We start from the raw sequence: 12668 nt of genomic DNA, 5'->3' as shown, positions 1-12668 counted from the left end.
ATCACTCCACGCTGGAGAGTCGGACACAGCTCCAGAAAAATTGAACGCTGATTTTTAAAAATCAAATTCAATATGGAAATGAATCATTTGATTAGTGTAGCTTGATGTTAATTCGTTTCCTATTGCAATGAATCTATTTGGTGCAGTCCTATATTTTCCATGTGCAGTGTGCTGCAGGGATTTGAACTGAGAGTGCAGAGTTGCCTTATTAAAGTTGTTAGGGGGGAAGGTGGACATTGGGGCAGCTGGATAGGAGGTGCTTGGGGCTTCATGGCATCTGAGGATTCATGGGACTTTGGGATTGTGTGCTAAGTATATTAACTGTATGGTTCTGCTAATATGATCTGCAATGAAATAGCTGACAATGCAGACATTCCAAATGTCATCCTTATATTTCAGAGTTAACAACAAAGTGAGATAAATAGGGCAGTTCATAACACTATTGTTTCAGGCTATCTGCAGACTCTGGCAGATGTTGCTGCATTGCTGCACTCAGTTCACATTTCAGAGGTTTATTTTGCACTGATGAGGGCTGGAGCTTTAGTTTTACAAAACAAGGAAAGGCTTCCATTCTGGAGCTAGATTCTGCAGCAAGGCTGGAGTTTGTGATGGATTCCCTGGCCTCAGAATTGCAGGTTATCTGGGGCCTGGGTTACACTGCAAGTTTAAGCACAGGCATTATATTGAGCAAAAAGAACCCCTTCCACCCTTCCAGCTGAGTTGGAATGTTTCCTCCCCTGTTTAAAACCCCAGCTGTATCCCATAGTCTCTGCCTTTCCCTTTCCCTTGGTGAGCTCATTTGCATTTCAATGCTCAGAATGCTCTTCTGACTCCCAGTTATTTCACAGCGAGGTTGTTGTCTGGGCTCTGGGAATGCACAGAAAGGGCCTGTCCATTGCTTCTGAGCTGTATTCTGTGTGCTTTGCAAGCAGAGTCCTGGGAGGCTGAGAACTGGCTTGTTTTCTCCCTTGTGGGGGCGTGATATCCCATCCTAGGGCTGCCATAATTCCCATGGACTGGGTGGCCCGTGGGGAAGGGGCAGACAGGAATAGGGCTAGTCTGTAGAGTAGTGTTGTCCCCATCTGTTTTTTTGTGGGATTATTCTGATTACAGCTGGGTGCCCAGGGCATCCAGCCAGCACCTCACAACAGAGACAACTTATGCCCCTGAGAGGTGGCAGTGGAAATGCCACAGGCGACAGCTACACGTGTGACAGAGCATTCCCCGTAATGGCATCATGCCCCCTCGTATGGCTCGAGCCCTCTTGTGGCCCCATAGTGTCTCCACTCAAAGCCAACGGGAGCTGCGGGTGCTCGGCCCTTTCTAAAAATCAGGCCCAACGTGTCTCAAGTTGGGCAGCCAAAAATCAAGGTACCCGGAATCAGTGGGCATGTGTGGCCTGGATCACAGGGCAGGGCCAGGAGACTGGTCCCTGATTCAGTCCCCAGCCTTATCTTCTGAATGACTGTGCCTCTTCCCCACAGGCCAACCCCTCCAGCTCCTGCCATTGCTCAGAACAGAACTCTTCCACAGTGACTTCAGTGGGAGCTTTGCCCCTGGTCGTCAGGGGAGCAGGAGAAGGCCCCTGGGTAGCAGTAACCCCTTCCCGAAGGAGCAGTCCCACAGCGGTGGACCTGTGTACTCAAGGCCTCATCTCCCAGGAGTGTCAGTGACAAATCTCACAACAAACAATGGATTTGGGCTAATCCTTTTATAGCTCGCAAAACCGGCTAATTCCACTCCACCACCAGGCTGCCCCGCCATGCATAATGATTACTGCCATCTAGAAAACTCCCCCTGGTCGGGAGACAACTGAGCTGCGAACCCTGATGGCGATAGTTGCCTCATCAGCATTCCCATCAAGGTCACTTTATTTGTCATTTCAGGCCCTGGCTTGGAGCATTAACAGGCTGTTTCGTTGCATTTGCAGAGGCTGAAAGTGGCTGGTGATTTCCCGTAAAGCTGCTGCATTAACTCAAAATAACATTAGGGGTCAGCCCTATAGATTTACTGTGGCGGGAGGGGGAGTTTAGGAAACTCACTGCGGTAACGTTGGGAAAAGGAGGACTTGTGGCACCTTAGAGACAAACAAATTTATTTGAGCATAAGCTTTCGTGAGCTACAGCTCTGAAACCTGTCATTGGGATTGCAGTTGGCTTGTAACATTGGCTGGCTACATGCACTGCAGGCTCCGGGCAGTGGCACAATGTTGCAGCATCTGAAGGGCTCAGTCCCCCACCGAGAAAGAGGTTTCTCCTCCCTCTTCTGCTGAAAGCAGCATTAGCACTTTTGGTGAGCGCTGGCCTGTTGGAGCTCAGTTGCGGCGGTAGATGTCTTGGGAGGCCCTGGCCAGGGAAGGGAAATTGACCACGCTCCCCCAAAAGGGAGGGACTAAAAGGAAACTGCGGTCAAGAGATTGTGGGGGAACAATTGTATTGCCAATCCCAAATCATGAGTTGGGCCCCCCGCCAAAATCATGAGGTTGTTAAAATTAACACATACAGGTTTTTTTTCTCTGCTTCCTGGGTTTTAGAGCTGTTACAGGTCACACTTTCAAGCTTTTCTCTGCCAGGAATGTTCTGTTTTTGTTCATGAAAACAGAGGTGATCACAAAATAACATGACTCCAGTAGCAGGGTGTCAAGGTTCCTCCCCCACTCTGAACTCTAGGGTACAGATGTGGGGACCTGCATGAAAAACCTCCTAAGCTTATCTTTACCAGCTTAGGTCAAAACTTCCCCAAGGTACAAAATATTACACCCGTTATCCTTGGAATGGCCGCTACCACCACCAAACTAATACTGGTTACTGGGGAAGAGCTGTTTGGACGCGTCCTTCCCCCCAAAATACTTCCCAAAACCTTGCACCCCACTTCCTGGACAAGGTTTGGTAAAAAGCCTCACCAATTTGCCTAGGTGACTACAGACCCAGACCCTTGGATCTTAAGGGCAATGAACAATCCTCCCAACACTTGCACCCCCCCTTTCCTGGGAAATGTTGGATAAAAAGCCTCACCAATTTGCATAGGTGACCACAGACCCAAACCCTTGGATCTGAGAACAATGAAAAAGCATTCAGTTTTTACAAGAAGACTTTTAATAAAAAATAGAAGTAAATAGAAATAAAGAAATCCCCCCTGTAAAATCAGGATGGTAGATATCTTACAGGGTAATTAGATTCAAAAACACAGAGAACCCCTCTAGGCAAAACCTTAAGTTACAAAAAAGATACACAGACAGAAATAGTTATTCTATTCAGCACAATGCTTTTCTCAGCCATTTAAAGAAATCATAATCTAACACATACCTAGCTAGATTACTTACTAAAAGTTCTAAGACTCCATTCCTGTTCTGTCCCTGGCAAGAAGCAGCATACAGACAGACACAGACCCTTTGTCCCTCTCCCTCCTCCCAGCTTTTGAAAGTATCTTGTCTCCTCATTGGTCATTTTGGTCAGGTGCCAGCGAGGTTACCTTTAGCTTCTTAACCCTTTACAGGTGAGAGGAGCTTTCCCCTGGCCAGGAGGGATTTCAAAGGGGTTTACCCTTCCCTTTATATTTATGACACAGGGGCTTTAAGTCAAATCTCAGATGTCAAGAGACTCATGAAAAAGCAACAAGGGTCAGCAACACTGGGCGTGCAGGGAGAGGGTTGAGTCAGAGGACAGCAGGGGAGTGCACCTCAGACAACGTCTGCAGAGGAGAGCTGTAGGGATCCCGGATGTGTGACGGCAGGGCATATCACCCCCAGTCACAAGGGTCAAGCAGGGCAAGTTGCCCCTACCCTATCTAGCTCTGTACTGCTTCAGCTCCTGCCCTCTGAGCCCTTCCCTACCATCAGCGCGGTTATCCCCACGCACGCCCTGCAAGGTAGGGATCCATTGTCCCTGTTTTACAGCTGGGAACCGCAGGGCTGAGCTATGCAATGTTCTGCATGCTTTGGTATGCACTTACTCACACTGGTAGGGCCGGCCAAGTTCAAAGGGACTGCTCATGTGAGTCACAGCTGCACAATGTGGTCCAGTGAGATGAAGGGATTGCCTAATGTCACACCTGGAGCCTGTGGCAAAGCCAGGAAGCTAACGCAGGCATTGGGAGTCCCCAAGCAGCCCCTTACTATGAGGCCATCGTTCCTTCACTGTGCCAACGTGCCGCATCCCTGACCTGGAGGGGCCCCAGCTATGATGGGGGCCTGGGAGGTGGATACAGCTTCCCTTGGCAGTGGAGCACGCACGCTCAGTTAATTTCAAAGATCATCAAACCGCTGCTGGTAGATCCTGTTTTTCTGGGGGAGGAAACACTGGCCTGAAGCGTTGGATGATCCCCAGTGAGTGATCTAGCCAGTTATGCCTGGCTGGGTGAGGGGCACTGGGGCTCCTTTGGGCAGGCTGGGTGGGTCCTGCCCCCTGTTTTGTCACGTTTATTACGTGCTGCTTGGAACTGGCTTGGAGCAGCACCTTTCCGTGTCAGCTTCACCTCCCCGCTTTCACACATTGCTGGGTTTGGCTGGCCCGGTGGGGGATATGCCCCATTTTTCCCCTCAGCCCAGCATGGTACAGCCTGGTCTGGAAATGTTACTTCAGGGATGGAAAAGAAACCCAGGAAGGTCTAAGGAGGAAGTGGAACCTGCTGCCAAACCAAGCACTTTCCTCTCATTTACCACTTGTGATCGGTGTAATTGTTTCCATCTATCAATATCCATATGTTCCAGGGGTCAGGTGTCTGGGCTCCCGGTCACATGATATTTCACTGGCTCACCAGGGGGCCAGGGTTTGCTCTTTAAAGTTTAAATTAAAGCCGTGAATGCCAAGCAGCAGGGATTTTCAAAGCACATCTCCGACCGGGAGCCCTGCAGGCTGAGATCCTGTTTTCATTCCCAGAACAGGCCCAGCTGGGGGAGCAGCACCATGGTGGGCATTCCCACTTCTGACACCAATGTGCCTCAGCAGTGATCCGCACAGCCCACCTGGAGGGAGAAGAGGGAAGTTCTGAAGCAATGGCCTGTTTAAACCTTGATCTTTCTGCCAACAAAGTTGCTAATAGGTGACAATTGTGGTGCTTTTTGGGTGGGGAGATCTGTGCGCAAGAACTGCACTGAGCCCCTCCCCAAACTCATTCTACACAGGACACCACGCAGGTGTTGGATAATAATTATCACCAGTCACTAACAAACCTGGCTGGATTAGAACCAGTGACTTAGGCACCTAGATGCAACTATGATCAGTATGGCATAAACGCACAGCTACCACGGAACAGACAGTTGGCTATCTATCTAGCTTTGTCTAGGAGAAGGCTAGACAGATAGGTGAGGCTGTAAAAGGATTTATATCTCATTCCTATTTATATATTGTATAAAAAACTTCCTTAGTACATTAAAATACAGTTACTTGCTTCACCCTTGTCTCAATTCACTCACTGTCTGGGAGTCTGGCGGTTGGGCAGGGGGAGCTGAACATGACAGACAAATATAACTAATGCTGCTACGGGGAAGGGAAATGAAAGATGCTCATCCTCAGCTGAAAGGGGTGATGTGCTGCAAGTGCAAAATGATGTTGTAGGTGACCAGAAAGAAGGGCACTTAAAGACTTCAGTGTGATTACTCGTAAGCTTAAAGTTAGGCTCATGCTTCAGTACCCTCCTGAATGAGGCCAGAGTGCCTTTCATCCCCAAGGGCTGGAGGGCAGCCCAGTCTGAGGTGGAATGTGACAGCTGATTGCTAGCTCATGGCAGCACTTTCGAACAGGAAGTGAAGAAGATCCTGGGCCAGAATCCCAGCTGGTGCAAAGCGGCAGAATGCCATTGAAGTTGGTGGAGCTGAACCAATTTGCACCAGCTGAAGAGCTGGCCTGCTGCCTCAAACTGAAACTGCCAGGGGAATTTAGGGAGGAGCAATGTAACAAATCCAACTGGAATTCAACCAGGAGGCACATCAGGTTTCATGCCCTGGGCCTAACTCTCCTCTCCCACTAGGTTTACACCGGTGCAGCCCCTCTGATGTCAGTAACATCACTCTTAATTTACACGGGCGTGAGATCAGAATCAACCTCCCAATCCCCAATGCTGGTGCTTAATGGTACCTGAAATTGGGCCAGCTAGTAAGCTTAGGGAGGACTAATGACCCACCAGAGTTTGGCAGAAAGCAGCACGTTTATTATATTGATAGCTAAGCTCAAAAGAAGGTGGGCGGGGTGGGAGGTTGTCACACACACTCACATACTCACGCTCCCAGGACAGGTACAGCACTGGAGATGTCAGGATCCTTCAAGCTAAGTGTCCCACAGCGCAGCGATGGACTGTGCAATGAAGGTAAGTCTTCCCGAGGCACAATGAAATGCAATACGCTGAACCACTGGCCAGGCAGTCTGGGTGAAGGGCCTTCACGGGAGGTACAATCTTGTGAGTGCACTGCCAAGCACATGGCCCCTTCCCCTTTTAAGGACCTGCTCCTCATGGCCTGTGACTAGAGATGACTTGGCCGCCTCTGGTTGGTCACACTCCCCTCGGGCAGTGTCCATGCATTAAGCATGTGATCCCTGCCTAATCAGAGTCCCAGACATCTTGTCTACTTGGGAGCTCTTCTGATCTTCAAGCTGGTCAAGCTGCTCATTCATCCCACAAGCATTTCAGGAGGGAGGGGGAAAACCACTTCACAGGTATTCAAAGAGGGAGAGGAGACAAAAAATAAAGTGGGGGAAGGTGTAACAGACCTTTTGAATCTACAGGTTATACAAAGAATAGTCATACAGAGCATACAGATCACTGCTGCTCCTACAACACAAAGTACTCTGGGATCTTCAGTGACCATGAAAGATCAGCACCTTGGAGTCACAGCTCGGCATCCCCACCGAAGGAATGCAACCCTAGCTCCTGCCTCTCTCCCCCGCAACCCAAGTTCCATCCTTGTGAGAGGATCCCGCCACCTTGGCATCATATCTGGTGGGTAACACCCTCCTTTTGAGAACGAGTTCATGGTGGCTCACTTAGATTGGGCGCTGTGCAGGAATTTTCCATTTCTGCTTCTGAAACAATCGTTTAAAAGACCTTCCTCTGTGTGTGCGCACATGGGTGCATGCGTGTAGGCAGCAACTCCTCACAATATGACTTTTATCCTGCATCTTAAGCTGCTGAGAGAGCAAATTGTTGACTTATAATGCAGTATCCTTTTTTCCCTGTCTCAATAAATAATTTAATCCTCCAGGGGCAGAGGCTACCAAGGAAAGCCGCTGGTAAAGGGGCCTTTACAAGGCCTAGGAGCCTTCTCACTGCATCTGGAATTACTAAGGTAAATGCTGCCAAACAGGCTGCCACAGCCAAGTTCCTTTATAATGGGACCGCAGAAATGAATCGGGAGTCTGAGCAGGAAATTAAGGCTGCATTCATCTGCTTGCTGGCACTTCTGGTTGCCTCTGTGCTCAAAGGATGGAGCAGGGCCACATGCAGGTGTTGGGATAGGCCATGGGCCTGTACCTGTACCTGCCCTACACCTCAGGAACGGTGTGATCCTGGAACAGCAGCCTCTATTGCCCATGGCAAGGAGCCAGTCAACGGCAGCCCATTGATAGAAATCAGTGATGGCTCATGGCTAGCAGCTTCCAGTCCCCTGCCCTGACTGCTGGGACTGACTGCCTGTGGTTAGAAAGCAGCCAAGGCGCCTCCTCACTGACATCTCACTGCCCCTTGTGCATGGACCGGACACCCTCTCTATATCAATTGCCACAGCCATGTTGTCCTCTTCCAAATCCCTTCTTGCGATCTCCCTCTGCCACGACACCCATGGCAACTTGCCTCTGCCTGGCAGCCAGTGGCCTGGTGTTAGTTCATTACTGTTCTTTCTCCATGTTAGAAAATGCTCCATGTTAGAAAATGCTGCCCTGCTGGTTTTGAAATGTGTCTTTCTCTGCAAATCCCCTTTGCCAGACAGCACCAGGCTTGCAGCCTAAATAGCATGTGTTTGGATTACAATAGTAGCCAACAAGCCCTGGCAAGAGTGGGTCCCATTCCACTGGGCTTTGTGACAGAAAACAGTCCCTTCCCCAAACAGCTTACAGTCTAAACAGGGACAAGACGCATGGGGTGGGGGGAGTGGGCAGTAGGGGAGGACAGGGCCGTGCTAGGGACACAAGGCTGTATATTAGCTGAGGGTATGTCTCCAGTGCAAGTTTAGCCCAGGCTCCTACTCAGGTGTTGCTCCTAACCTGGCTCCCACACACAGGCCTCTCAGCCAAATTGAGTGATGCTTTCACCCCTAGCTGCTGGCCAGGCTGGGGGCTGGATTAGAACTTGGGTTCTGCTTTCTCTCAGGCTGGTAGCCCACCTGCTTTGCAGTGAGGACACAGGCTAAATCATTCGAGTGTGGCTAATCCTCCGATGCCTTCCCACAATTCCCCCCATGTACCCAGAAGGACAGACAGGTTCCCCACAATTCGCTAGGAAAGCCTTAAGAGTGGCTTAGCCAGCTGCAGCACAAAGGACCCCAGAAGTCCTAGCGATGCACAGAGAGCGCAGCACCAGTGAGGACCCAGTGACTTGGGCTGGGCTTTGCCATGTGGCTGCTCGTACCTGAGCTAGGCTTCTCTGGAAGCTGATAGTGAAGACACTCTCTGGAATCACTGCAGTGATTGGGTTTGGGGATCTGAGCAAGGGCCCCATCCCTCTGACTCACTGGGGCCTGGAGCAGCAGCAGCAGCAGCATTAAAACTGCCAAAAATGTTCTCTACATGAATCACAGAATCATAGAATATCAGGGTTGGAAGGGACCTCAGGAGGTCATCTAGTCCAACCCCCTGCTCACAGCAGGACCAGTCCCCAACTAAATCATCCCAGCCAGGGCTTTCTCAAGCCTGACCTTAAAAAACTCTAAGGAAGGAGATTCCACCACATCCCTAGGTAAAGCATTCCAGTGTTTCACCACCCTCCTAGTGAAATAGTGTTCCTAATATCCAACCTAAACCTCCCCCATGACAACTTGAGACCATTACTCCTGGTTCTATCATCTGGTACCACTGAGAACAGTTTAGATCCATCCTCTTTGGAACCCCCTTTCAGGTAGCTGAAAGCAGCTATCAAATCCCTCCTCATTCTTCTCTTCTGCAGACTAAATAATCCCAGTTCCCTCAGCCTCTCCTCATAAATCATGTGCTCCAGCCCCCTAATCATTTTTGTTGCCCTTCGTTGGACTATTTCCAATTTTTCCACATCCTTCTTGTAGTATGGGGCCCAAAACTGGACAGAGTACTCCAGATGAGGCCTCACCAATGCTGAATAGAGGGGAATGATCACATCCCTCAATCTGCTGGCAATGCTCCTACTTATACAGCCCACAATGCCATTAGCCTTTTTGGCAACAAGGGCACACTGTTGACTCATATCCAGCTTCTCGTCCACTGTAACCCCTAGGTCCTTTTCTGAAGAACTGTTGCCGAGCCATTCGGTCCCTAGTCTGTAGCGGTGCATTGGATTCTTCCCTCCTAAGTGCAGGACTCTGCACTTGTCCTTGTTGAACCTCATCAGATTTCTTTTGGCCCAATCCTCTAATTTGTCTAGGTCCCTCTGTATCCTATCCCTACCCTCCAGTGTATCTATCACTCCTTCCAGTTTAGTGTAATCTGAAAATGATTCTATGATTCTATACACATTTCAAAACCAACAGAGCAGCATTTTTTAATGCTGGAACATGAGGGGCTGTACCGAATCCTGTGAAACCTCTGGCTTATTTTGAATGGCTGTGGGTATGTTTGTCTGTACCAAAGCCAAAAGACCAAAAAGTCATGGCTTCATGAACTGAGCTGAGCAGAGGTTCCATGGCTTAAGGAATGCTAGCTCAAAGCTCTCCAGAGTTTGCATAGGATGACCCATATTTTCCTTGGAGTGGGTTAGCAAGTGCCAATTTATTGAGTCTTCTTTATGTCTGTCTTGTGCCACTGTATGTTCAAGAACTCCTATGGGATTTGAATGTGTATCGCAGAAAGGTATGTTGAAATGAGGTGAGATTGGAGGGCTAGGGTAGCATATACATTAGAGCGGGGGAGTTGCCGGTTGATTGGTCTTTTGGCCCAGATCTTCTAAGCTATTTAAGCTGATTTCAGTGGAAGTTAGAAGCCTACATTCCTTTGAGGAGCCAGGCCTTAATACATGTTTTCTGTATCTCCTCCTGTGCTCAGTGTTTGATCCAGAGACCAGCATCTAGCCTCTCACAACATACTGGGCTCTAATCATCCCTCCACTTACATTGGCTATGGGAATCAGAAAAACAGGGAGTAGGATAGGGAGGTACTTCTGTGTTGTCACTTCCCCTTCTGTGACCATGCGGAACCTCCTCCATTGCTCTCCAGACTCCACGTGGGTCAGGCATTCTTGCTGTGGGCATGGGGCCAAGGCACCGTGACCATTTGGGATTGTGCATCAGTTTATGGAATTGTGTCTGGAAGTTACTAGGGTATGGAAAGTATATATGGATGTGGATTCTCTGTGAGTTGGCAGGTTGTGTCATGTCTCTGCCAGGCCAGAGCCAATGATGGAGGGTGTATCTACACTCCAAAGAAATACCCATGGCACCAAGTCTGAGAGCCTGGGGCAACTGACTCAGTTGCAGGGCTAAAAATAGCAGTATGGATGTTTTGGCTGGAGCCCCCTCCCCAGGTTTCACAAGCTGGGCTCAGCCCCAGCTTGAACAGCTACCCTGCTATTTTAGCCCCACAGCCTGTGCCTGAGTCAATTGAGCTGAGCTGTGGGACTTGGGACAGTGGGCTTTTGGCTGCAGCGTATACATACCCAGAACGATCAGCATGCCAGGATGGCCTAGGCAGAGTCAAACACCTTGGGCAGATGGCTGCTCCAGCCGGGAGAAGACACTTCCTCCTCTGGCCTGAAGGAAGGGGGCTGGGAGTACTGGGAAGTTACCAGAAGGTAGAACAAAGCAGCAGGTTGACCCCAGTTAGGTCTATAAAAGCACTTGGGTTGGGGTAGAGACTGCGAAAGGAGCCATTTTGCACCAGCTTGAGAGGGAGGCTGCTGCAGGGCTAAGGCAGGTAAGTGGTGAGAGGCCCCTGCCTGCCTGATGGAACACGGCTGATCCCCCAACGCATGGGGGAGCAGTGAGGGCTGTTGCACTTACACTAATGGTGTGACACTACACCCCATATTCTTCACAGTGATATTATTATAATACGATTATGGCATAATTATGATGCATTTTGTACAAGATAAGTCATGTAATTGGAAAAGTTATGATTTGCTGAATATGATCATCCTATTTCTATGCATGTATCATTTTTGTATCTGAAGTTATGAATATTCACTATGTATCTGTATTTCAAATGTAGTTAAACCTGGGTGATGCCCACTAGACAAGATGCTTTTAGTCTAGATAGTGGGTGGGGAAGGGCCTATTCAGGGCAATGGGCCATTAGGGAGAACAATAGGCCTTTGGAGAAGCTTATCTCCCACCTGGTGAGCCTTCCTGTGAACACTCCAAACAGGCTGTAAATACTGGCTGCTATGACTCTACAAGGACATGTGACCAGGCCACATGATGCTGGACTCCATCTTGAGATGTCAGTATTTTTCCACAAACTGGCCTGGAAACCGAGCTTTGGAACAAAGGGTTCCCGCCATATGCAAAAGTTATATAAGGCAGGGAGTGACATCATCAGTTGTTCTTCACTCCCCACCCAAGAAGACTCCTGGAAACACCCAAGGAGCAAAGACGGAACTGGGGGAAGTGCTGGACCCAGGCTTAAGGGATTTCTAGCCTGTGAATGAAACACCTGGGGACTCCAAGATGTAAAGCAAGTGTAGCTTGCCCCTTAAGAACTTGCAGTATCATCTCTTAGGGTAAGAATCTGCTAATTCATATCCAATCTATCTAGTATATTAAGCTTAGTTTGCATTTTTATTCATTTGCTAGGTAATCTGCTTTGATCTGTTTGCTATCACTTATAATCTATCTTGTAGTTAATAAACTTGTTTTTGCTTTATTTAAACCAATGAGTCAGAGTGAAGTGTGTGGGAATCATAGCTCAAGGGTCAAAGGCTGTTGCATATTCCTCTCAACACTGAGGGAGGAGGTGAACTTTATGATCTTATGCTATACAGTTTCCTGTGCAGGACAAGACAGTATAATTTTGGGTTTATACTCCAGAAGGTGTGCGTGCTTATGGAGCTGGAAGTTGCCTTGGCTGTAGCCTTCCTAAGCAGTGGCTGAGAGCCTGCAGGTAATGGCAGCGGGGTGTGTCCCTACCTGTATGAATGCTGGTGAAAATGCAGGCTGGAGGGCTTTGCAGCTTGTCACAGCAGTACAGTGTGAGAGGGAGCCCAGGCTGGTGGGTCAGGGGGCTCACTGGTACCCCAGTTCCAGGTGGCAACCCAGGGAGAACCCATCACAGATGGTTCCCTGTGATCTGTCCTGGCCTGTGCTTTCCACAATGAACTGTAAAGAGCAGCATACACTGGTGAGCTTGTCCAAAGTGTGTGTGTTGGCTGCTTCACAACTGCTGTGCGTGCCCCTGCATTAAACACCCCTTGGGGTGTGGTTCATGCCCTGGGGAGTCTGAAAGGTGGTTACAGGGGTGCCTGAGGGGCCAGGTGGCTAGACAGCGGGTCCCAACCCATACGAGGGGGGGGTACTGGATGGAAGGTCTGTGCCCTCAGAATGTGCCTAGAGACCCTGAGAC

The 12668-nt window shown here is 49.3% G+C and overlaps 1 protein-coding gene across 7 annotated transcripts in view; it reads right to left on the bottom strand.

Moving 5' to 3' along the window:
- Nucleotides 1-3252: 3252 nt before the first annotated feature.
- The window catches only part of PIGQ (phosphatidylinositol glycan anchor biosynthesis class Q), a 72426-nt gene continuing 63010 nt past the window's right edge, over nt 3253-12668 (bottom strand). For 4 of the 7 annotated variants that reach the window (XM_075132882.1, XM_075132880.1, XM_075132885.1 and 1 more), the window contains one exon: nt 3253-6372. In XM_075132882.1, coding sequence (XP_074988983.1) covers nt 6259-6372 — 114 coding nt within the window. In that variant the 3' untranslated portion in view covers nt 3253-6258. Of the gene's footprint in view, nt 6643-12668 lie in introns of all 7 variants that reach the window. The other 3 variants (XM_075132881.1, XM_048866193.2, XM_048866190.2) reach the window with 3 other exon arrangements.

The sequence above is a fragment of the Caretta caretta genome, chromosome 10, assembly GCF_965140235.1.
Source record: "Caretta caretta isolate rCarCar2 chromosome 10, rCarCar1.hap1, whole genome shotgun sequence".
NCBI classification, from domain to species: Eukaryota; Metazoa; Chordata; order Testudines; family Cheloniidae; genus Caretta; species Caretta caretta.
Note: the sequence above shows the minus strand (reverse complement) of the source record. Positions and strands in the feature narration are given on the sequence as shown.